We start from the raw sequence: 26,433 nt of genomic DNA, 5'->3' as shown, positions 1-26,433 counted from the left end.
GCAAATCATTGAACGCAAACAATGCGTGAAAAGCGATTGAATCTCGGTGCATTATAATTTGCAAAAAAGATTACAGTTGTCGCGATACAGGAACGTGCGTCACGTAGTACACATAATGCACGTAATTCTTACGTCACATGTTGTGGCTTGGCGGTCCCGTGACAGCAGCGAACATCGCGTATACGTAGGCATATAAATATTGCATTGCAAGTGCCCCGATTATTATTTTCCCCCTATTGTTCCTTAGGTCAGACATGAACGGCCAGTTGCCGATAGACATAATGATGCTTGTAGAGTTCAGTGCGCGTGATCAATTCCCGACACGACTATAAAACCCGGGTGTCGGGTTATAGAATCAGGCGTGTGTGCAAGTGGGTATGAAGTTATTACGAATGCACCACCGGACCGCCGACGAAGTATGTGACGAAAATGACCGGCTTCTGGTCTTTCCCGATAGCGATGTAAATACAGCCGTAATGTTGTAGATCGGTCGAAGGGTGGTAGGGCACAATTTCGTTCGGCGGTGAGTCCGGATCAGCGGTTAATTTGTCACCCCCATCGACGAGTTTAAAGGACCTTTCAGAATGTAAACAAATTGGAAAGGCGGACAGCATTATGGCAGTGAGTGTACCGTCAGGCGGAAACTGGACTGCTTCACGGTTTGACGAACTAGCGTCGGATCGAAACGAAGTCTCGGTCACCGATCGGTCGGTTAAAAAATATCTCGAAACCGGCCCGGCCTTGTTCTTTAGTGCTCGAATTTTTTCAGTGCGATGCAAGGATTGTTTATGTTGGGTTATTCGGTCGCTGATTTGACCCGCGTAGCAGCCCAGCAAGTGTTTCCCCAAACATGGCGGACGGAATGTATTCGAATTTGTTACATCTAGAATGAAATTAGACCGAATAATCGGCACAAATGAATAGCTGTAAGTGCGGGAGGTAGCTCGAGTCGTACTTAATGGATGTAAGAAACGATCGGTACAACGACAGGTGATTCGAGTCTGTGGGGATTGTGCGGAGACTAAATGAAATAGGATTTTGCCGCGCGCGGCCGAGTCTGTCGGGGCAACCGTGGCGGGGCCCCCATGGTTGTAAATGGCTGACGAGATGGAAAATGAAGAATAACATTCGCCTCTGATATTCCGGCCTAGACGTCAAGGTACGACCCTCAGAATATCGCGCTGGTTATCGCGAAACTTTCAATTTTATGTCACAAGTACACCGCTCAAACTCACCCAGGCTTCTATCTTCTTTACTCTTTTTTACACGGGGTTGTTTCGTCCTACGATTATCTTATATGAAACGATTGATTCGGTCTGTGGGGGATGCACACCGACCTCCCATGCACCCCCTGGGCGTGTTTCCGACTTTATCCCCGTCCTCCGACGACTCGAATATCATTCAAAATCCCCGAGACTTCGATCAGATTTTCTCAAACCTTGCATGCATTGACCCACTGGCTGAAAGTCCTCCAGACATCCGACTGTTTTTATTTTATTTCGGTTCTGATTATGTCCTTCGTTCGTTTCATCCCTATTTCCTAAAATTCATTATTCTATTTCTTATCGAATCTTTTGGTCTTCCACTCGTACCGTTTTCCAACGAAAATATATTCCCCCCGCAGATTCTATCAACGCGCAGCCAAAATTTACCCTCAATCATCTTTTCATACATTTATTTCTTTTCACCTTTGTACTTACACATACTGTAATTGTTTTCAATAAAGATTTTACCATCTATAAAGATTCATTTCTGTACCCGCTCTTTTGTCTTCATGTTTTTTCAACCTTCACACATTTGACTCGATCATCGATATAACTGAACTGACACAACTGCCAGCGATGTCTCAATGTTATCCACATTCATCCACCACCTGCCGGTTTCGTCTCTCACATTCATTGGATTTAATTTCTATAAATGTTGCAACATACCTCTTACAGGAAATTGCTCTACATCATTGGATGTTCATTAAACTCACAAGACCAGATTTCTTACGCCAATATCATCGCGTCATTAGACTTGAATTCAATGTTTTCTAACTTAGTTTTATAGTAGCTTAACATGTCAGTATATCAAACACCTAATTTGCAGCATCTAGACGAATATACGTATACATATATGTATGTATGTATGTATGTGTGTATATATATATGCGTACATATATCTTTATGCTGATCCTTCTCTCTGCCACAGAAACATTTATTTTTCATTCAAGTCAAACATAAGTACATTTTTCATAATTATATGCATACTTGTGTGCGTCAATCCTTTATTTTGTAACAGGGAAAAACGTATCTCTGTAAATCCTGGAATTTAAAATGTCTCACTACCACTGATCATTCGGGTATGCTTATTGTAACTGCATGCGCCTATTTACCTTACTGATTGGGTATTCATAATATCTCGTTTGTGAGCAAAGTTCGTCTTGATACTAACTATTCTATGAACCTTGTAACCATGGTAAAATTTATGCATTCAAAGGCAACCGATGCAATCGCAAGAAAGTTTCTAATATTTTTCAATTAGCCGCTAAACTTTTCACATTATCTTTTATGCTAGGGCAACTGGTCATAAAAGACTGCATTGATCTATAAATTTTATCGTCAAAACATTTGAAGACAATCTTTTGTTTCGACTTGAATCATAACTTATCAATAGAAATTCATGCGTGATACAAGTGGGGTGTAAATTACATAATACAAATAGTAGCGAGTATTGATGTATCACTGAAAATGAATTATCACAGGGCGATAAATGAGAGGTTATTTCTTTTTCTTGGAACAGTGAACATGCATGTTTCTTACATTGTACTATGAGCCTGATGCAGAGTTATGATTGTGGCAACTCAGAAATCATAAGTTGAGATATCTGCATTTGTTACAAAGTTTTACATATCACCTAGTCGCTGAACACTCTGCATCATCGCAGTGCTAAAGCAATCAATTTACCAAAGAAAGAAAAATGAGAACAGTAGAATTCTCGAGAGATTATCTTCGAAAGGTTATCGCATAAGTTTCGGTAATACATCTGCGTTTAAGAATTAATGCGTTTACGACACTGTCCATTTTGGAAATTAGCCTTTGATGGTAAGTATGTTGCAAACCTGAAAAATTTGTATCACGATGCCCACTTGTCAGTTAAAACTTGAAAGATAGGGATCAACTCATGACGTTTTGTATATGTGGTATAAATTTGTGAGAGAAAAATTATTTCAACAATTTCAGCAGCCGGGTTGAAAATGTCGGAGCCAGAGGAGAGTCCGGCTGTGCCGGATAGTACAACTAAGGAGCAGCGTCTCGGTTTCTCTCATGGCGAAGACGTTCTTCTCCAGCACAAAGATGGCAAATATTATCTTGGTACTGTCGTAGAGGTAAGCTTGATCATGCAAGTTGAATTTTATCTTCGGGTAGTACCACATTCATCAAAGGACTTCTCAGTTTGCGTTTGAAAAGATCTTTGAACGAGTTTACAATGTCTAAATATTATAATGATTTCAGGTGGATTTGGCCAGGGAAAGATGTCTTGTCAAATTTTTAGACAACACGTCTTCCTGGTCATCGGTAAAAGAGCTGGCAAAACTGGCAATGCCAGAATCAGACGTGATGTGCGTATTGTGCAAGAAGTCACAACCCAAGGCTGACAATGATATTGTTGTGTGTGATAAATGTGGCCGTGGTTATCACCAGCTATGTCATCAAGTACGAATGAGAGAAATCTCACAAATTTTACTAGCTTCATTCTCATTCACGTGCATTCGGTTATAATTGAAACAATTATATTTGTTTCAGCCGCAAATAGCTAAGGAAGAAACAGTTCCAGAAGCACGTTGGATGTGCAAAAGATGTATAGACAGCCAACCAAGGACTCGAGAGCCTGCCGAGCCCAAAAACTCAATGGTCAAGGCAAATATTAGGAAAGTTTGTAGTGGCAGAGATCAGCCTCAGCCTCCGCCTGACGATATGACCAAATTACCTTACGATGTAAGATGTTTATACATTCATCAAAGCATTTTTTCTTCTGAGAGCTGATCGGGCACACGTATCCATTAACTTCGCCAACCGAATTCTCAGCTACTATAATTTACAAAGAAAGTATCGAGACCATGGATTCTATTGAAATTTTTAGTGATGTTTCTTTAACCCAGAGTATCATTCAATGGGTCGTCTTTTTTCCCCAATTTAAAATAGATTACCGAAAATTCATTCAAATACTTCATTGCTGCTCTAAAATAGTACACCCGTTCACACTTCAATATATAAAACCGTATCGTTGAAACCTCGTTAGAAGATAATAAAAATTAATATTTATGGAAAAATCAGACTTGTTAAACTGCTGATATAGGCACAATAAATGGAACTAAGTACATATATATTTTGTATCAAAGGCTCCATGTTTTAGGCCAAGAGAAGAATCGTAGAAATTTGAACAGAATCTATGATCCAGATGCATGATACTTTCTTTGTTAGTGATATGTGAAATTATGCTACAGTTCCTTCGAAAGACATTTTATTTGGTATAAAATAACATTTGATAACCAATGAGTGCCAAAAATCAGTGTAAAGCCTAAATAAAACTTCAAGTGGGCCCACTAGTGGCTATGTTAATTTTGAATAAACAAAAATTGTTTTCTCTCGATATTGTTACCTGAAATTGTGTGATGTTATTCCACGCCGTACATTTTATCAAGGGAACTATTTATGTCTCAAATATTCAATCAATATACTTTGATTTGCAAAAATTCAGTGTGCCAAGTTTGTGTATAAATTGTATTTAAAAAAAAAAAAAAAAACTGGTATAATTTGCTCCTAGTTTAGGGTTTCCAACACCTTCTACTCGATTGAAACGTTTTCTATCTTAACGGGAAGACATGGAGGAAGAAAGGTGCTTCGCACAACTTATCAAACCTGATGCTGATTTTTTTGATTTACAGCCTGAAATGCTCAGCTGGGATGCACATCATAGAGTGAATGCTGAACAAATCTATTGCTATTGCGGTTTGAATGGTGAATGGTATACACAAATGTTGCAATGTGCAAGGTGTAAACAATGGTTTCATGAAAAATGTGTCAGCTGCTTGACCTGCCCCCTTTACAGCGGTGATAGGTGAGTTTGCACAGTAATTTAAACAGCCATTAGGCATCGCACGAATCGTCAGTGATTAATTGAATCGTGTTTCAGGTTCTATGTATTTGTGTGTTCGATGTGCAATTACGGTAAGGAATTTGTTCGTCGCCTGGAGTTGAAGTGGGTCGATTTGGTACACTTGATGCTGTACAATCTGACGGTTTACAATGCCAAGAAATACTACGACTTAGATACTATTATAGTACCGTATGCCAATGAGAATTGGAATGCCTTGCAACTTCCACCAAGGGTAAATCTCAGGTCTTTAATTTCGTAGGGGAAAATTTGAAGATTCGTTCGACATTTACACGTCTTTTGTTCGACTTTCAGATACGAGATGTAAGCTCACAGGTGCGCAGAGAGTCCATCCTACAAATATTGACGAATAATAGAAACAGGTTTAAGTGTGGTAGAGAGATTAAAAAACGCACCACCATCTGGGGACTGCGGGTCAGATTGCCGCCTCCTTGTCCAGTGGTGAACCTTCCCACAACTGGCGTCATAGATGATTCTGTGCTTCGCATGTGTTGGGGGGCTAATAAAAGACTACAGTACCTTCCACCGCCCACCGAGTGAGTTTCCAATAATGCTGAAAATTATTATGACGTTGAAATGAATCATACTTGATCATATTTCTTTTCGATTTTCAAGTCCCAAACGTCCTGTGCCAGGAGTTCAGTCACAAGGTGTTAAGGATGCGAGGTATAAAAAGGCCAGAAAACTTCTGAAGAACGCCATTGCTAAGGTAAATTTTTGTTTCTTAAGTTGACACGAACGCATCGAATTGAATTAGAAATCCAAAATTTAATTTCTTCGAGTATAATTCATCTCGGCAAGATGCAAATCCCGCTTTGATATATCGTTAAAGAATGTAAAACAACGACCGCGGTGTTTTCAGTGTTGTTTTACAACCCTGAAATCTCTTAAATCTGGGAATATTATATCGGAACTCTTAACTAGCTGGAGAAAAAAAGTCAAGCTATGCTTATTCGACATTTTTCCGAAGAATTAATCAATTATTCGGCAAAATTTTGATATATTTGTGATGCTTGGGGCTTAATTTCTCACTCAGGCTGATTGTTTGCGGATTACATGATTTTATTACTTCGCTGAAGAATTGATGCATGGATTGATTGTTTTCGAATATCACAGCTTTGATATTGCACAAGAGACTTCAATATGATTATTCGATATTTCAAAACAAGTTCTTATCAATCCTACGGGGTAAAACGAATAAAATATCTCGAAATATTTTTTTTTTTCAATGTAGCGGAAAACCCAAGCATCTTAATTCCAAGTAATGCCCCAAATTTTTTCGAATTTCCCATTTGAATAACCTAGAATTTTTGGCGCTTGGCGTTTCATTTTTTTTCTTATCGATGTGTCATGCCAAAAAATCTAGAAGTGGCAAATCTCTTGCCTATATTAGCAGGTACTTGATTAAAAACTGGAACTTTTCGAAAGAAAAAAAATTTGGCCTTGGGGTTGAATTTAGTATTGCCATAGTAGGGTGGCCACCCGTCTGGAAGCCCGGGAAAACCGGGAAATGTCAGGGAATTTTGTATGTCAGGGAAAAGTCAGGGAAATGTCAGGGAATTTTTTGGTTGGTCAGGGACTTTTTATAGAACTAACGGATTTCAAAAGCCTTGTCCATAAAATTGAGATGCTATCACCGCATCATTACAATTTTTCTTCTCTTCTTATTGACGATTATAAGCTTAGTTGTTGATTGTCACATGAATTCAGTAGTACGAGCAGACATCGGTTTGATTTATCTACGGCCGTCACTGCGTGTGGAGACGCAAGTTCACCGACGCCTAATAGTCTAGAAAAAACGAAGTCTCAGTTTTTTGGCAATAACTCAAAAAGTAAAAGCGCTAGCGAAAATTTTAAAAAGATTCTTAAAGAGGAGGAAATTTCCAATAAAAAAGTACGAGCACCCGGAATTCTATCTTCAGTATTAGTAATTTTAATTTAACGCTGAACACAGGGCTCTGCGCAACTGTTACGGCATAGACGCGCCGCGTTTAGACAGTACACCGCATAAAATCATTATTTTGCTGTATTAAATATCAATTTAAATATTTGGATAAATTGTGGCGTATTCTTAACACTTAAAAGAAAAATGTCCCGTTGGAAAAAAATTTTTAAGTTTATTTTTCAAAGAGTTGCACATTCGTTAATTAGTCATAATTCTTCGAACCTCGATTTTCATTGCAAACAGCATAAATGTTCAAATAATAGCTCTAAAAATATTTTGCTTCTTGGAGCCCCTTCTTAAATATATACTTAACAAGACGACGGAAATGGAAATTAAAATTTTTTTTCAACTTTCACAAATCATAATGAACGGAATGAACAACTTTTAAAAACTTTTATAACTTTAATATATTTGGCCATACTTTACCTAGGTTACTGTAGTTTTTAGTGATTTCTGCACAAATTGTGCATCAAAATGTTAGGGAAAAATAATGATTTTAGTCAAGGAAAACCGGGAAATGTCAGGGAATTCCGTGAGCGGAATTGAGTGGCCACCTTGCATAGGAGTGTTGGTTATGACTACATTTATTATCAAATCACTTCGAGCTGCTTTACCACATGGGAACAATGGATTTTAATTCAGATCATATCAAGGATTAGCTTAGTATATTATCCCTGCTGAAAAAGCCTGGTAGGACATTGATGGATCGGAATTAGAAACATGATAGACTTATCATTTCGCCTAGGCGTTTCAAATTCTAAGATATTCTTCAATACCTGATAGTAATTGTTCCAATCTTATCAAATTCGTTAACCCTTGGCAGTCAAAATGGGTAGAATCGACGCGTCTTTCAACTTTCGGCCCAACTATCTAATAGTTTCCGGCTTAAAACGGGACTTCAATGGTCATATACTTGGGGTTTAAGGTATCCCCTATAAGTACGGACCGTTAGTCATTCCAATCAAGCGTCAGCGTTGACTTGACAGCCGACCAAGCAACATCGTTCGCACGGAATGCAAAGCTTTTTCGAAACACGTACAATGCTAATACTTTGTTTCTCGAAGTATCACATTTAAGGAGTCTTACCTTCAAATCGTGGTTATAGGTACAGAAAATTGACAAAGTCTTGATTTTTTTAGTGAAAGTGTCCTTTGACTAGTGAAGTGTATTGGCTCCTTTATGATTTTCTTCAACATGTCGCTATTTGATTTCTCATAAACAGAATTTTTGTGCGTAATGTAAAATGGTCAATGCATGTGCTGTAATTTTTTTTATCCACATCGGACGAATAGTTGTCTTACGATCGTTTTTTTAAAACTGATTGAATGGAATCGACCCAGTGTGACTACCGTGGAATTGTTTTTTAGTGTAACTACGAAGGGTCAAGATGGCATGTAGAAAATAATGAAGACATATCAAGGATATATGAAACGAATAGTATGAAGTTGAAAAATACACGAACAAAAATATGATAGAAGAAAGCTTTAAGAAGTGAAACTGAAGTTAATCTAATTACAGTCAACTCAAAAAGTCCGTGTGATTCAGGAAAACACGTCGAATTCCTGAATTTTGACTGAAAATACTCCATTATTTTAACTATGTTAGATAAATCACATTATTCTACTGTTTTGTCATCGAAAAATTGATATTACTTGTTCAATTCTGATGAACAATAGCTCATTTTGTTTGTAACTGAATGCTCCGCAGTTCGTCCGAGTTGAATCGTAATGAGCAATAACGTATTTCTTGTTGATTCATAAGTTTATCGTTTCGAAATTATGACGATTGTACAAATTGGATTTTTATTATCAACTGGAGAGTTCAAAAAAGGATTTATCTTAGACAATTTTTAGGGAATACATTTACCGATCAAATAATCTATTTTTTTTTTAAGAATAGGAGTAACTATACGGATTTTTCGATATAAAAAAATAATAATAATATAATGTGATTTCTTTGTCGTCATTAACAATAATGAAACGGAGACGGTCTTAATAAGATAGAATTAATTTGATTCGTTTCAGTTGCACCCTGCGAATCTTCATTTTGTCATGTTCGTTTCGATACATTTTCGATTTCAGTGTACTTCCCATTTTTCCTTCAGAAGATACTGAGTCAGTTCGTACCGATTACGTTAAATGCCTTCTATTTCGGCTAATATCAGAGGGTATGCATCGCGACGTAAAAAAAGACATAACAGCCGAGTTCCACATATAATTCTGAACAAAACCACACTAGTACACTTTCATTTTACGTAAAAATGAAGATAGAGCATGAAAAATACGAAACGGTTACTGCGATTCACTATTTTTCATGCCATATCTTTATTTTTGCCTAAAAACAAACTGCATTGGTGTGTTTTTGGACAGAATTTCATGTGAAATGTGGCTCCTATTTCTCTTTTTTGCATTGCGATGCATATCCTCTGATTATGGCTAAAATAGAAGACATTTAACGGAGTCGGTACGGACAGACTTTACGGTATCTCCTAGAATATGTAGCATCTCCATGAGCCCACTATACCCGTCTCATATTGCAATAAATGCGCATACATACAAGTGATTTTTCTCGGTAATGAGAATTCAGCTGAAGGTAAAATTATACTTATGCAGTTCTAGCTATAATTTTGTTCAGTGTGAAATGTCATTTTATATCTAAAGATCTCCGAAAGCCATTGTAAAGCCGATTTAAAATTATAAGCATTCCGCTAAATTTCAAACTCGCGTGACGAATATGGCGAAATCAACATTTTTTAAAGAGAAACTGGTATGGTAGACTTTTGAATTTCCAATATCTGGAGGGCACGAAGAACAGCAGTAGAGAAATCTTTCGTTACTAAAATGGTTCCTATATTTCTCACTTTTAGTTAGCGCTGCGGTCACGGAGTGTCCTTCACTTTCGGTTTTTGGTCACGAACATATATAGTAGATTCTATATGTGTGCGTGTGTAAATCGGCGGAAGTGGAGCGTCCTCGTCCACAACAGCGCCGCCAAACGGTCGATTACTTAGTAACCATATTCTGACCGGATACCCGTTGGATATTTTTCTCCTCTGTAGTACTGCGTGCTGGAGAGGGTCTCTATAATAAGAGCAGCGACGATAAGAGGTGAAAATGATGTTTAGATTCTGAAAAATTCATTTGTTGAATTTTGTAATAGAGCAAATCGCGAAGCCCGGAAGCCTCGGAGCTGCCACCGACGCCGCCAACGTCGGTTTCCGGTCCACCAACTCCACCGGCAACGACATCATCAGGGATGTCTGAGCTCTCCGTGCCGAGCTCTATGGACCTGATGAACACACTGCCGTCGTCGACGCCGGCGGACACAAGCGGGGACGAAACGAGCTCTCGAGGGACGCTGGACTCGTTCATCCCGCCGCCGAAGGACTTCGAGGGAAAGAACAACCCGTTCAGAAACCTGACCGACCTTTTGGGCCAGGGTGGCTCGAGCACGCCGCTGGCGTGCGGCAGCTGTCCGATAACGTTGCCGTTGCCGCTGACACCCGTCATAGCACAGCCGCCGGTCGTGCGGCCGGCGAAACGACAGCTCTCGGAGAAGGACATAGTGATAGACAGGAATGGGCAGGTGAAGCGGCGGCGGCAGCACCGGAGAGGACGGCCACCGCACCAGCCGTTCCAGCCGACGGCGATAAAGACGGCGGCGATAACGCCGGCGCGGAACAGCGAGGTGAAGAGCGAGTTTGTTCGGAACCTTCGCAGCTCGTTCAACGGCTCGTCGAGTAGCGGAAGCGGCGGGCAGATCGGGAACTGCGTAGACTACGCGCTCAACGGAAGAAGGCTCAGGCAGCGACAGAACGGCGAGAAGGTGCCGCCGCCACCCGAGCCGCAGCCCCTTGTTCAGAAAAAAGGCAGCGTACCCTCCTCCCCAAAGTGTTCACCCGTGAAGCAGAACGCTTCCGACATATCTATGGATGATCTCAAGTCCTCGGTTAATATTTATTTCGGCGCTGCGAACAGGATCGCCGCCGGTGAGAAGTTTGTCGTTAGGGCTAAACGCGTCGCGGCTAACGGGCAGACACAGTATCTCGTTGAATGGGAGGGTCCGAACACCTAACGATCGAATGTCCCTCCTTAAGTCTCACACTCCGGACTAATCTTTCATTATAATGTATAACAAAGTCAAATTGTTCAGTGTTTTATCGATGGAATACCTGCAATTGCTGTCAGTCTTTACGCGATAAGAATATCAGAGTTCGGACTATATTCACTGATGTCTTTAATGGGTATCCTTAACTGAACCGCATACCTATGTCTCTTTAATGTATATTGTGCGACTGTTTTTGTACATGAAATTGTTGCGTGATTCCTGTCCATTTTATCTTTTATACATCAAATTTACTACTACTACTACTACTACTACTAATTATCATCATCATTATTATTATTATTATTATTATCATTATTATTATTATTAATATTATTATTCTTTGTCTCCACTTCATGTGACAGACATTTTATCGCAGCAAATTAAAATTCCTGGTCCATCGCTGGCTGATGAATCGATCAGGTATTTTAATTCGATCTATTTTGTTCTACGTTATTATAGGTTTGTATATACCTCCTTAATCATTATTTTACTGTTGAATTATTCCAAATCGATTCTCAATATAATGCAGTTGGTCACCATTCACTTACATTACTGTACTCTCTTTCTCTCCGAATGAAATTCCGCTTTCACAATGTATGCTTACCGATCTTTCATTTTCCCGTATAATGCACAAGTTTAAACTGAGCTTGTAAAGTTCATACTTTTCACGATTTTCCAACTTTCTATACCTTTTCACTTTTCACTGTGTTAACATTTGCTTTTATTCAACAGATGCATATTTCATCTTTTTTCTCTTTTGCAATTCGCCTTTTTTCCAGGCAAACTTATCGGGGGACAAATATGTGAAGTGAAAGGAAAATTCTTACCCGAGCTTATATCATTAACTCTACGGATTTCAGTGGAAAGAAAAACTTGGCATTATTTATCGCATGACTCGATTTGGGTTTTGAAAAGAAAAAGAAAATTATCCGATGCGTAATTGGACTTATTTTCTAGCAACAATATATTACAAAAACACTCAAGCATATCACTTATTATCTATTGTAAATAGTGTAGTATAGTAGTTTAAAACAAATGTTGGTGAATGTGGCCCGAGCTGCCTGTGCAACCGAATGAAACCGAAAGTTCCATATCAATGAAACAAACAAAGAATAAGAAAAAATAGTAGATTGTGCATCCAGGAGACGAAGTAGGTCTTTTTACGCCGGGCCTAAGTTTGAAAATACGCGTGACGGAAAAAATCCTCCATGGTGCTCACGATGTATTATGTAACAAAAGTGTGGTTTACAAGTTTATCTTTTATAACGGAGTATAAAAAAGAGCACTTTCCAGTACTAGGACCTAAAAGCGCACTTTTTTGTACTCCGATGCTATTTTTCTTATATTGCCGCATGAACGATTACTTTACGCACGAAATGCGGGCAAAAAAAGACGCGCAAACCATGCTGGTGTTACATAAATAAATAAACAAACCGTGTATGTATACGTTGTTGAAGACATACCATAATAAACAATGCTGAAAGTTGTTCTGCACTAAAAAAACCTCCAGATACGCATAGAAAGAAAATGTAAACTGTGTCCCGTAAATTTACGTTGAGAAAATAATGTTTTGATGATTTTTGGGAATCTGACTTCTCGAAATTTGATCAATCTCACTTGACAATTTTACAAAATTACGTACCACGATTTTCATTTAATTATTTTTTCCCCCTGTTTTGTTTTGTGTATTGACGTATATTTTTGAAATTTAATGAAATGCAAACAACCTCATTTTCTATGTATATCTGAACACAGACCGCTTATTGCAGCAACTCGGAGTAACGCGACGATGGAAATCATACCTGCTCACCAGAGTTATTTTTCAATACGATGCGATTGTAGATTTAGCCTTTGATCTCTGCATATTCATATTCTAAGATTGGAACGAATTACAGCCTGCGATTGGTTTGCAGAGTTTGTTTATTGCAGTTCATAACAACTGAACCGAAAAATGAACATTCGCACGCCAGCAACGAATCCGATCGTAGCTAGTAAATGTGCAGTCTCAGCATTGCTCACTGTCTGACACAAGACTAAAACAAACTAGGTATAATCTGTCTGTCTGAATATATTAGTATACCAAAATAATAGCTCATTTTTAAATTACACAGTTATGTTTACCCGGCTGAGCTAACTGTGCTGCAGGTGCAAATATACGGCTAAACGAATCAGCCACATACTTCCAAGTTTTGATCGCAACTCTTCGACATGTGTTGGGCGATTTTTTTAATGCACTCAAGCATATACACCACAGCATAAATGACTAGAAAGTGATTATTTATCATTAAATACAAAGTTGCACAGTATTCTCAGTTGGGGCTTTACAATAATATAATATATATAATTAATTATTCCGGAGCATTTAAATTAGGAGAAAGGAATACATTTAAAAAAATACCCTAATGTACTAGCAAATTTTATGTGGTATTTCAAATTATAGGAGCTTATTAGAGAATTTAAAAAAAAAAAAAGATGAGAAGAAAAAGAAATACGAATCTAGCCTTTGTTGTCTCAGAACTGTTTTTAAGAGTTGAATAATAATTCTTTTTTTTAAATTTCTATTATCATTTTTGTTATTTTTTTTTTTTCCTTTTTTTTCATTTTTCCCCTTTATTTATATACATACATACATACATACATACATAGATGCATGCGCGCGCGCGCGTGTGCGTGTCTGCGTATGCATGTCTGTGTATATATATATACATATGTACGACATTGTGGATGGCACAGTATAATAAACCATAAACAATAATGTATTACAATTGACAGTAATACTTGTATAGAATAGTTTTATGTATATGTATAGATATGAAATTCATCTCTATACATATATCTGACTATAATGAGTATTTTTACATACCTATACCTATTATAATAATTATTTAATATCTCTACGTATTATATTTTTATTATCATTGTTATCATTATTAATATAATTGTGCGTTTTAATTTTGTTCATTCAGTACGAACGTACAGTATTGCAGTACAAAACAAACGAAGAATAAATTTAAAAAAAAAAAATTACAACGAGGGGGTTTCAAATTTCAACATTTTTGACCGGAATAATAAATTCTAATAGCTTTGTCATATATATTGTATTATATGGTATACATATAATACTTTATATTAATCACAATACGTTACACGTTGTGTTGATTGCCACGCAGGTGTTTTTTTTTTTTTAACTTTCATGCGAAGTTTACGCTACTAATGCAGGTTTTCGGGTAAACCAATGAATAGAAAAATATCTCATTCAAGGTAATTCGACTAGGAAATACTAGGGGCAATGCTGTTTATTATTATCATTATTACTATTACTATTATCATTAAGATTATTGCGATTATTATTATTACTATCGTAATTATTATTGCTATTAGTAATATTATTATTTTATTGTTGAAATCAGTACTGCGCTGTAGCCTTTAGGCAATATTGTTTCTTCTCTAGGAAAATGTGTAGGTAATATTGGACGGAAACAGGAAACGTACACTGCCAAACTTCTAATTTATATCGAGAAAAGAAAAAAAAGAATGTTAGATATTGATTAATGATTATTACTTTTTTCGTACATACATATATATATATATATATATTTTTTTTTTTTCTTCTTTTTTTATTTCAATTTCTAAATGTAATAAATCATCGACTTTTAGTTTTTTCGTTAATATTAGAATTAAATGTGATATATCCATTAGATTATAAAGGATGCGGTGTATCACAGAAGATAAAGTACGAGCGAGTATAAGTTTGAAGGAGGTTCGTCGATCGTTTATAAAGTGAAGAAAAAGGGAAAAAAGAAGAAAACGAAAAAGACTTTTATTTAAATTAATTGATGTCTGAAATATAATGTATGAGTCTATAAGATAATAATTTTGTATGGTATGATCATAATGCGACAACAACAGAAAAAACTAAACTGATCTAAAAAGAATCAACAAAAATTTGGTATATATTGTACCATTGTGGTATATACTTGATTCTGTAAGAATAAAAAAAAAAAAAAAAAAAAAAAAAAACGAATAACAAAAAATCAACAATAACAATATGTCATCCATGATAAAAAAAAATATTTTAAGTACTCCTTCAAATTCCAAATGAATAATAATAATAATATGAATGTTTTCTTAATGCTTGAGCTTACAGTGTTGGTACATTCGTTTGTTCGTTATTTTACCTATTCTTCAAAACGATCACATATGATTTACTTTCAATAGATTTATGCACCTGTCAAATTTTTGCGCTAATTTTATAATTTCCAACAACGGCGTAAGGATAGAAACAGAATGGAAAAACCTAACCAACACCCTGAAAAATCGCTCGCGGCAATTGTTTCATAAATACTATTATTTTTGTACTAGTCATGGGTACTAGAATTATTTTCAGTCATGCATTATACCGATCTACTTTACATTCTTTCTGCAAAAATTGTGCTATTCTACTATCCAGACGTTTAATCACGAACTGGACCGACTGCCTTGTCGCCATCCGGTGACAGGAAATATATCTGACTCGAACACACCCATCTTTAATTTTATTACTATTTTTCTTTCTTTGCTCAACGCCAATAAACTTACTGTGACAAAATCCAAACATGACTGCTTGCAGAAAGGTTAATCATACTCTGGATACCTGTTAACTTTTACCTGAAACGATCAACTGGTCGCTTTTTTCAACGCCATATTGTTTATCCACGCTCCAGACGAGGCTTGTCCAGTTTGCGAATAAAATTTAACAATTATAACATTCACCCTGTGATGATGTCAGGTAGTAAAAACGGAGACCTTGTTTCAAGTAAACGTGTGTGAAAAACAAAATTTCACATTTGATTCTCGATTCAGGGATTTAGCTGTTCGACGGTCGGGTTAAGCGAAGATAAGCTGGAACAATTATGTACGTATAAATCTTAGGAGAAAACTTACTGCCAGTATCATGTGTAAATATTTGATTTTAAGGTATAAATATCATAATATAAATAAGACAAAATGACGGGACTAGATAGTTGAGAAAAATCTAATACCAGAGGCTGGAAAGAGAAGCTGACCCGATAATAATAAATTTCCAAAAAGCTTCCTGTAGGTTTTTGGAGCACGAGATGCAACAGATTTGATACACAGGTCTTTGTAAGCTTTCTATTTAACAATGTAAGCTTGTACATATATATATAGACAAAAAATGCGTTTCTTCTGTTCATCATCTTCTTGTTTTTCTTTTCTTTTTTTAAATAAAATTTACAATGTTCAAACTTTCATATTGTAGTATGTATTTATCTTTGTTGTAAGCAATATGTAAATTAAATACATTATACTTACTTAATTCCTTTTTATTTCTATCTCTGTTTTTTTTTTAATTATTATCATTACGAAAACTTGACGCATTGCGAAGCTTCGGGTTTTTTTTCTTATTATAAAAGATGTGTGGCATTTTCATTATTCAGTAAATCAGGAAAAAACTTACCAATAACGTTTCTATCTCCTAAAATTGAATCCCTTTCTTCGACTCTTCGTATCGACTAGCAACTGGGCCTGGCGTTTAAGGACACTGCGAGTTGGAACTTCTTCCTCGTCCTCCGACGGCGGCGCTGGAGCTGCTGGCGTTGAGGCTGACGGAAATGTCGGGAAGAACGGACGATCGTCGATATCTTTCATCTTTCCATCCTCCGACGCACTCGTCGATACCGTTTCAATCTGCCAGGATTGAAAAGTAAAGTGTTATGTACCTAAATATTCAAGGCCATGATAATCCGCATTTCAAGTGATTTCGAAGGATTTCAAATGGTTTCGAAATATTTTACAGGATTCCATTGCAGAAATTTTATTTCATTCCAATGGTTTCTGTAGATATTTCAGATGATTTCTCAAAACGATTTCAAAGGAATAAAGAGAAAGAAAAAGGCTCCTCGGTGTTTTGAACCCCCCCGAAGTTTCATGGTCAGTTTAACGAACCTTACCGAAGAAAGCGATACATCAGTGCCTTGAAGACCTCGTTAACATTTAACACCGATACAAACGAAATATGATTCTAATTGAAGTAGGTATATTTGAAATGGTCACACCAGACCGATCAAATTTGTACAACTCACCTGCTCGCCCGCTAAATCTTCGAAGACCTCAACGTTCTTTTCCAAAACTCCGGCGAGCTCGATTGTGGCCTCGACCTTTTCCTGAAGGACGTCCAGAAGTTCAAAAACATCGTCGATACTTCCGACTTTTTCCGGTATCGGTGTAAGGCTGACGTCCTGTAATGCGTGTAAATAAAAAATTATCAGTTAGCATGCGTCGATCGCCATTTCGATTTTTTTTTCTTTTGGGAAGAATGCATTTCACCGCTCTCACGACTCGTTTTCACGTTGTCTTTGAATCGACCAACGGATTCGAGAATTCATAGAAGGTAGGCGGAGCGCTCGAGGGAAAGATTAAAAAAAAAATGATCCATCGAGGCCTTTCCACTCCGCCATCTTATGCGCAAAGCTTGTTCTCCAAGCGCATTTTACCTCTCCTTCACTTCTATCCTTGTAATTCTCACCTTCTTGGGTGCAGGCTGCATTAGCACCTCTGCATCCAGATCGAAAACAAACATTACAAAGTAAACGATAGCCGCCGACTGGATGTATCGGTTCTATTGGTTTTCCAGCTACCACTTCGAAACGCGAACTCGCTAACGTATTTAGAATAAATTTGGTGTGGGTATCCTCCTCGGTCTATGCGATTGCAGGTATATGTTTTCACCAACAACTTTGGACAGGATACTCAACACCAAGTCATACGCAACAAGTTCAAGACGAGCCCCTAAAAGCGTCACTTATTGGAAAATGTGTTCATAACGTCAGAGCCCTGATTATTGGCGTCATTTAATCACCGCATAACCTAACTTTGTAAGTTTATGGACGGAAATCGTGATTCTTGGGATTTCAAATAACTCATGTTACATAAATTAATAAAACGCAATCAATTGTATACCTGTTCTACCATCCACACGCGAAAAAACACGATCAACGGTCAGCTGTAAGCCTGATTGCATTAGTTTAACTTTTTTCCACCAGATGACGCATTGCATATGATCTAAACTCTGATTTACGTATCAAAAAAGCATCGACGTTACCCTCAGCTTGTCACAGAGCAACCAAAGTGTACTGTTCACTTCCATCAAGAGTTCTTGGACTCGTTTATTCTCAGTCAGCGCCTTCTCCTGACGCTGAACCTGCTCGGCGATTTGGCGGTTGAAGTGTTCCAACTCTTCAGCATTCCTGACGAACGCAAAATGATAGGTTGCAATTGTGTTTCTCAGTGGGAACTTTGTTTGCTGCTTCATCCTACTTACTGTTCGGAATCTTTCGTTTCCGAAAACTTCTGCTTCTCGATTTCGGCCATGAGTTGCTGCCTCTTTCGCTCCAGGGTGATCTTCTCGTTCTCAGCCGCCACCCGCATTTTCTGTAGTTTATCTTTCGTCGCCTTCTGACTGAGAAACCTGTTCAGGACATCCTCGGTTCTCGACACACCCGTGGCGTCTTTGAGCCTGTCGAAGGACTCTTCTAAATACTGCGTGCTCTCCTTGCCCGGCATTTTTCCTGACTGATCGTCCTGAAGGCTGGAATCCTCCCGCACAACCGGTCGTCCCGTTGGGAATATCATTCTCTCCAGTCGCTCCAGCTCCAGCCTTCGGTCCTCAACCCTTTGCCTGTGTGGTAACTAAGTTTCAACTTCAACGTTTCCCGGCAATCCCGTCATTTTGAGGTATTCTCTAGCAAGAACTTGCACAGGTTCGAACTAAAGAGAACCGATATTCACAGCAATTTGCAGATTTGCAGAGTGGGTGAAATTATTCTACACGTGTTTTTATACCTTTAAACATTAAACCTTTGATATTGTCTAACTTTTTCGCTCTTCCTTTTCGATCTGCGCCCATATGATAATCGTCCGAAGTTATTTTCACCTGATATGACCCTAGGAGTTTTTATTGTCGCTGATTTTGAATTAGATTTGTAAATTTTAAGCCTCAAAATGGCGAATTGGTTTTATTAAAGTCGATCGCAAAGGTTTCCTTAATTCTCACAGGAAGGTATCCCAGGCCAGTCTCTCCGATTTGATTTCTTCTGTAATACGTTATAGTAAACTAAAGACTAAGCGACACGAATTTCTTTTTATCTACCATTAAACACCTTAACGGGATTAAACCACCCTCCAAAGTAAGGCATGTCAAGGGAAAATTTGATGGTTTCATTCACAAGATATAATATTTTGTAACCAATCCAACTGGAAAAGTTTTCTCACAACGAGAAATGAAAAATGCAATTTTCTCAAGTAAAGTAAAAACAAAAAACAAAAAAAAAAAAAAAAACTGCCAGGTCGTATCTTGACATGCCTTACTTTGGAGGGTGTTTTCACCCCCTTAAAGTGTTTAATGGCAGATAAAAAAAAATACGTGCTGCTTAGTCTTTAGTCTACTATAACATATTACAAAAGAAATCAAATCGGATAGATCGACCTGGTATACCTTCCTTGTCAGTGTCAAACCTGTAGTCTAATATAACGCCGTCACGCTGTTTCGAAGTGTTCATCGCTTCGACCTCTTGCTTCATCAGTGTTCCCTTGGTAATGTCGCGTAGGTGAATCGCCTCCTCCTTCACGTCCTGTGGATCAGAGATTGGAGGACGTGAGCAATCTCTGGCTCCAACGCCATTACCGAAGTTTAATTTTACCTGTAGTCGACGTATTTCTGATTTCTGCTCTTGAATTTGCTCCTCGACTATCTGTAAGGAGGATGCGTACAACGCCGCGTCCGCCTTCAGACTGGATCGGACGCCTCTGTATTTCTTTCGCACCGTGTCAGCCTCCATTTGCATCACGTGGATCCGTTGCAGCTGATTCTCTAGTCGTATGATTTTCTGGTAAAAGGAATTTAAACGGTTAGGTACCATAACCATTTCACTGCATCACTGATTCCAGCGCCCTTCTTCGCGCTGTAATTACTCAAAGCGAATAATCACGATTATCTTGTATACTATATGAAAATACGCGAACGATGAAATATCTGTCGTCAGAGGCAGGGCTGGGTAACGTACTTTTATAAATGCGTTTCGAATAGAAAATGGAAACATTTACATCCATTATATTTAAAATGAAAGATGTAAAACAGGTTTTTGAAACGAGTTATATAAAGTATAATATTGTATTCGTATTTTTTCTAATAACTTAGGTACGCCTTGTTGCTTGTCAGTTCATTTTGTAAATAGGTATTATTTTGCATAAGAATATCCAGTTGCTTATGTTATTAATAATATAGTCATTTATGTTACGTTCTATCGTTGATGATATCCCGTCAACATTCCACCATCTGAAAATAATCGTGTAACTAGTACAGACGATGGTAGACAAGTATCTCATTTAAAGAAGGATTCTTCAATTACAGAAAACTGCAGTTTCGAAGATCATTACTAGATTCAGATAGTCGTACTTATTGAAAAGATGTATCGCAAGCACTGTAGTTCCATGCCGTTTATTCGTAGAATATAATTCAAAACGCTCTCATATTTTCGGAAAGACAAATTACAGGGAGACATGTGTATTTCTAATAATACCCAGCCCTTACCAAGGAAGACCACCAAAAGATTGATGCATATGTGGTGCCAATTAATGCATCAGAAAACAAAACTCTCGGCTCGCTGGTGACTGTTTGAATACCTGTTCAAGATCACTGCGTGTCAACAAGTATTCAAGAACTACCATAAAGCCTTGAACATGTTTCTGACCATGACGTGATGGCCGATAGTTCCAATTTAACGCTAACTACCCATATACACGGAATAATTTCATGGTGAAAACCTTTTTCACGGGGTTTTCCACTTTTTGCTCCGTGAACTTTTGAACAGTACCGCTCATGAGCTCCTCATACTCCTGCAGAAGTCCGGTTAGCTTTTTTTGTTGCTGCGAAGGTGAAAGATCGTGTGTAATCGTCAGCCTCGAGAATTCATCATACTGTTACAAGATTTCGTTCTGCACACGTTCTGCAGTACCTTGTCGCTTTCGTACCGGATCAAGTCGAGCTTTTTGCGTAGACGGATGATGTCTTCGTCCAGACCAGCTATCGCCTCAGCCAGGTTCTTTCTCTTCACGCTGCTCAATGACTGATCCTGTCCTCTCAGAGCCTCCGTATCAGCAGCCTCTTGTTCCTTAGTCATAAAGAGGAGATTGAGAATGTCATTGTCATGGTGCCTGAAAGGATTCGACACCCTCTTTACGACTCGCACGTTGGCGAGAGTCAAGCGCATATTAAACAAATTCATAAATTGTTCGGCATCTTTACTCATTTCTTTTACACCAAGATTCCATACTATAGTCTTGAAATGTTACCTTGTTCGTGAAACGTGTCAAAAAACCAGTTTTCCTGTTTACCAACGAATCCATTGACTTTTTTACGGTGTTGAAATATTTTTTCCACTACTGGCAAAATACAAGTTCAAAGATTTCCTCCAACCGTCCGCAATCTCGATTCTCAAGTTCGCAGAAGTTTTTTAGTAGCGTGGAAAAATGTGTTTACAACGCAATCTGTAGTTGTAAACAAATCACCCGACTCTCGCCGCGTGTATGCCTAGTTATGCATACCTATACGTACGTATGAGAGACGGACTAACATTCTTAGCTTTGGCAAAGGTGACTTGAAGCTCTTTGACTTCCTTCTTGAGCCTGGCGACCTTCTCGGCGTTCTCCTTCTTCTGCGCATCGCACTCCTCGAAGCAAGCCTTCCGCTGTCCCTCTGAAATAGCATGATCAAGAATTCACCCTGATCCGAGCTCTTTGATGCAGACCAGAAACCGATGTCGCGGACTGATTTATGCTCGTATACTCGTATCTACGTAACTGACGCAGGAAGGAAGCATCGATAGGAACGTGAAACAAGCACAAACCGAGATCTGGACGTCGGGCAAGTAGCCACGACCTGTCACGCGTCCGGGACGACGGGAAACGTGTCCTCCGGGACTTCTATGCACCGTCGACAATTGTTCTTCGATGAAAACCGCTCGTGCCGTATCCTCGGTTATGTCGTTTGAACCTCCTGGTTCCCTAGATACTCAAGGAGTGTTCACCGTGCAATGATATTGCCTGTTCTCGGAAGTCAAGTAATCGGATCAGTCCAAAATTTGTTCCGTTCTGATGCGGTAATAATACTTATACCACAAATTATACTGACAAATGAAAAACGAGCTCATTCAATACATTTCAAAGTTTATAATTTGATTCTGGATTATAAGAAGTTTGGATTTGAATCAGAGTTGGATACGCGATGCGGAGATAAAACTGTTTCGATGATTAAAACCAAGAACGGTACGAATTTGAGAAACGAATTAGCACCGAGAAAAATTTCATTTGTTATAGCAACTCGAAAAATTCAGTAAAACAGGTATCGTTAAAAGGAACTGTTTGAATATCGTTGGAATTACGAAAAACAAGGTACACGTAAACATTTTGCGTGCTATCGTCGATCCTTTTTTGGTAATTGCAACGCAAAATCAGTTTGTTCGGTTTACTCTACTTTTTTGAATGAGAAAGAATAGTAACGGATACTAGACTTTCTGGTAATAGTTACAAAACTAATTTTCATTTTGTACCTGGAACTATATGTTTCGATTGTGGTAAGAAAATGAAAATAGGTAAGGACTGAGCGGTAACCGGTACTAAAAATTTTTCTCAGTGAGGGCTGCGTTTCGGTGTGGGAGAAGCCTAAGGCTGAAGAACAGCCGGAGTTTGCTGGTATACAGAAGGGCGACCCTTTGACCTGAGACTCTCGACTTATGGTATCAAGGCGCATAAATATGATCTTGCTGAGATGGCCGATAGGATCTGTCGACGAAGTGCTGCAGGCTGCAGGGCTGGGTGACAACTTATGAATAGAATGTTTGCGCTCCATTGCTTCTGAATTTATAATTAATTGCTCTCGATTGATTTTGCGACAGTCGCGCAGGCGGCAGCGATGATCGAGAATTGCATTATGCGAATCAGTTTACCTTGGAAATTGAAGAGAAAATTCAAAGGTCAATGAGATTTAGATGATTTAGAATCCATGAGTATAGCGTTATACTATCTCAAATCAAGTGAATATAACAGCTGAAAATTTATAATTTATTATAGTATTTTTTGTGGACCACACAAATGTGAATATAAAATAAACGATTTACCAAAGTTTACGCAGAGAGTCGATTATTCTGGAGATGAAAATATACCTGGTCGAAAATACTCAACTTTCTGAACCTGTCGGTAATACAGATTAGAGATGGCCACTAAGCTAAAAATAATCGGATCAAAAAATAATCTAACACGATTCGATCGAATGGATAATAATTGATCGATTAATCGGTTATTTCGTAGTTTTTGAAAGAAAAATTTCTTAAATTTCAGTATGTAGTCTTAAGAGCGTAAAAGTTTTTTGACAATTTATAGTTTATATTCAAAATATTTTTCAGCATGAGACGAAAATATTCATTTATATTTTACTTATTACATCAAAGTGTACTTAGTAAGTAAGATAATCATAATAATCGATTCTCTAATCACATAAATTGATATTCTATTGCGTCGTTCATGAGAACAAAAAACGAAAGCCGATTGTGAGGAAGAATAATGGATTCGGTCTATTAATCGAGTTTGAAAAATCATCGATTATACTCGATCAATGGGGAAAAAATAATCGATTATTTTTGGTCATTATTATTATGTATTACAAAAGGACGGATAGACCAGCACTCTTTGAAAAAAGAACAGTGGCGGGCGATTATACCTCGATCCCGTAATAAACACGAGAGTGCGAAGCGTTGTGCGCGTTTCGTCCGCTGCTCTAATTACTCTCATTAACTCGAGTTATGTTTGTATGTTACACGCATCTGTATGTCTTCTATTCGACGCTAATTCGTCCGACTGTTGAGACAGAGAGAGAGAGAGAGAGAGAGAGAGAAAGAAAATAAATGCGACAGTCGGATCGCAAGCCCTATATGTATACGATTCTGCGAAGCTGATTAGATCTCGCTACGAAGTTGCATCGTAACCAAAGACATTCCTTGTTAATTTTTTTCTCTTCTCCTACGAGACCAGATTCTTTTAAGACGAAAGTTTAATGAAGTTTCATATTGGAAAACTGGATCGGAACAATTTTTTGCTCAGTCTAAACGACGGCTTAAGGTTTAATTTTTACCTGACAACTGTATCTTTTTCTTGATTTCGATTATCTTCTTGTTGAGAGCAGTCAGCTTGCTTTCCTTTGCTGTTTGCACTAGCGGGTCCGCCATCCTCGGGATTTCACCTGTACACTCGCCTTATTTCACCTCGGAGTTCAAATCGTGGATTATCGAGTTAACAGAGCTTTTCCCGTTGTCTAGGAGACGAGGGGTTCAAGTATTCGATACACACTGAGAAACATTTCATTTGTTACAGTAACTAGAAAAATTCAGTAAAAGAGGTATCGTTAAAAAAAAAACTGTTTGAATATTGTTGGAATTACGAAAAACGAGGTACGCGTAAACATTTTGCGCTAGCGTCGATCCTTTTTTGGTAATTGCAACTCAAAATCAGTTTCTGAGGTTTACTCTACTTTTTTAGTTAAATAAGGCTTTAACGTCAATTTATTGTTGCACAAGCAATAAATTTTTGCAACAGTTACAAGAAAATATAGCAACAGTGATCGTAATAAGAAAGAGTAGTAACGGATACTAGACTTTCTGGTAACAGCTACAAAACTAATTTTCATTTTGTACCTAGAACTATATTTTTCGATTGTGGTAAAAAATGAAAATAGTTAACGACTCAGCGGTAACCGGAACTAAAAAATTCTCTCAGTGCATTTATTTACCTAACTAAATTAATCTTCTTTAATCGAGCGAGTCGTTGATATTCCTTTTTGAAATTTTTCATCACAATAAGATTTGAAAATGGATCTGTATTAAATTCGAGCAAAAATCCTGACGGCGATATTAATTTCAGAGCAAATTTCGAATCACGGTCGAAAAAAGTAAAAGGGCATATCAGTATCCATTCTGCAGGGCTGCAATACAATTACAGATTGAAATGGTCTTGTGCGAGTAATGGCTCAATTAAAATATCTATCAATCGCTCGTAGCGGCTAATCGTCAGCTTTAAAGCTGTAACTCCGCTGTTGAATATATACATGTAATTGCTGCCGATGTGGATATGAGACGAATAATATAAACATGCATTCGGTACGAGTTGCAGAGATGTCAGTCGATATCACACGCGGCGATAGTCGAAGGGAAAAAAGAAACGAGCTCTCTCACCGCTGCAGACTAAAACGTGTATAACTGAGTCTCGAAATCACGTAATGCCACATTTATATTCCACGTTAGGCGTGGCTTGACCGGCTACGTAGTAGTTCGCGATCTGGCTCTTCGTCTTGATCCTGTTAAAATGGCCAGGAAAATATTGATTGCAATTTACTGTCGTTCGACGATTTCGTTGCGGGCTGCGAAATTTCGAAGCAATCGATGATCGGTAATACATTAATATTGAACGAACAAAGCCAAATTTTCCACAAATGGAAAAAATTCATTCCCACACGAAGACTCATTGCGAAATCTGAAAATCGGTACATTCTTCACGGACAATTCCCATTTCAACAATTTCAACATACCAACACCGAAACAACTAATTCCGCCATTTTTCGCAAGCAAACCGTAAGCTTAATTGTGGAACTAATTTTATATATATTTATACACACACTTCGACTTGTTTCCAGTATCCCTTGATAAGTATTAGCTTGTCATAATAAAATTATTAAATTGGCACTAATATAGTTCGCGTTGCGCGTGAAGCACGAGGATTACGTAAGATGGGAAAAAAGAATGTAAAAAAAGAAAGAGCAAACGAAATTTATATTAATTTGAACATCTATCTTCGGTTTGACATAATGTATCATTATTTATTCATTTCTCAAGGCTCAAATGTCTATTATTAACGAGCTTAAATTACCTTCATTAATTGTGTATACACACGCGATATCTCATTATATCGAACTGGCTGAAACAGTATTATAATGTAATGTATAATAAACATAAACGCTTCGTCCATAATTAGTAGTTAGGTTGATGTCGCCAAGAGCTTCTACATAGTTTCTATTTTAAACGAATTTTCAAACTCGAACAAATCTTTAAATTAAAGAATATCATTGCAAGACAGAGTTAATACTGCACTCAGAAAAATAAAGTGAAACTGAAGCAAAT

General features: G+C 37.8%; 2 protein-coding genes across 3 annotated transcripts; one reads left to right on the top strand and one right to left on the bottom strand.

The window, feature by feature from the left end:
- Positions 1–688: 688 nt before the first annotated feature.
- LOC107221374 (metal-response element-binding transcription factor 2) lies at positions 689–15,624 on the top strand. Of its 2 annotated transcripts, none has more exons than XM_046733204.1 (9): positions 689–1,159; positions 3,228–3,370; positions 3,498–3,698; positions 3,789–3,980; positions 4,931–5,103; positions 5,179–5,374; positions 5,455–5,696; positions 5,776–5,869; positions 10,265–15,624. In XM_046733204.1, exons 2-9 carry the CDS (start codon positions 3,239–3,241, stop codon positions 11,177–11,179), a joined length of 2,145 nt encoding a protein of 714 aa, XP_046589160.1. In that variant the 5' UTR covers positions 689–1,159; positions 3,228–3,238; the 3' UTR covers positions 11,180–15,624. The 2 variants fall into 2 exon arrangements, with proteins under 2 accessions (XP_046589160.1, XP_015515825.1); XM_015660339.2 differs by having other exon boundaries at positions 3,225–3,370.
- Positions 15,625–16,681: 1,057 nt separating this feature from the next.
- Positions 16,682–24,489, bottom strand: LOC124292759 (myosin-4). Its single transcript, XM_046730594.1, has 11 exons — positions 24,396–24,489; positions 21,844–21,965; positions 21,226–21,549; positions 21,035–21,136; positions 19,912–20,097; positions 19,707–19,842; positions 19,070–19,175; positions 18,534–18,890; positions 18,315–18,459; positions 17,296–17,451; positions 16,682–16,900 (listed from the first exon to the last, which is right to left on the bottom strand). Exons 1-11 carry the CDS (start codon positions 24,487–24,489, stop codon positions 16,682–16,684), a joined length of 1,947 nt encoding a protein of 648 aa, XP_046586550.1.
- Between the last annotated feature and the right edge of the window lie 1,944 nt (positions 24,490–26,433).

The sequence above is a fragment of the Neodiprion lecontei genome, chromosome 2 (genome assembly GCF_021901455.1).
Source record: "Neodiprion lecontei isolate iyNeoLeco1 chromosome 2, iyNeoLeco1.1, whole genome shotgun sequence".
NCBI lineage: Eukaryota > Metazoa > Arthropoda > Insecta > Hymenoptera > Diprionidae > Neodiprion > Neodiprion lecontei.
Note: the sequence above shows the minus strand (reverse complement) of the source record. Positions and strands in the feature narration are given on the sequence as shown.

Excerpts from the sequence above, each read along its gene's own strand:
- LOC107221374 (XM_046733204.1), top strand. The coding sequence starts at position 3,239 with ATGTCGGAGCCAGAGGAGAGTCCGGCTGTGCCGGATAGTACAACTAAG. Across the intron at positions 5,697-5,775 it reads TACCTTCCACCGCCCACCGA|TCCCAAACGTCCTGTGCCAG; the intron begins GTGAGTTTCCAA and ends TCGATTTTCAAG. Across the intron at positions 5,870-10,264 it reads TGAAGAACGCCATTGCTAAG|AGCAAATCGCGAAGCCCGGA; the intron begins GTAAATTTTTGT and ends ATTTTGTAATAG.
- LOC124292759 (XM_046730594.1), bottom strand. The coding sequence starts at position 24,489 with ATGGCGGACCCGCTAGTGCAAACAGCAAAGGAAAGCAAGCTGACTGCT. Across the intron at positions 19,176-19,706 it reads GTTTGACACTGACAAGGAAG|CGACAATAAAAACTCCTAGG; the intron begins GTATACCAGGTC and ends ATTCAAAATCAG. Across the intron at positions 17,452-18,314 it reads TGCTCTGTGACAAGCTGAGG|GACGTCAGCCTTACACCGAT; the intron begins GTAACGTCGATG and ends CACGCATTACAG.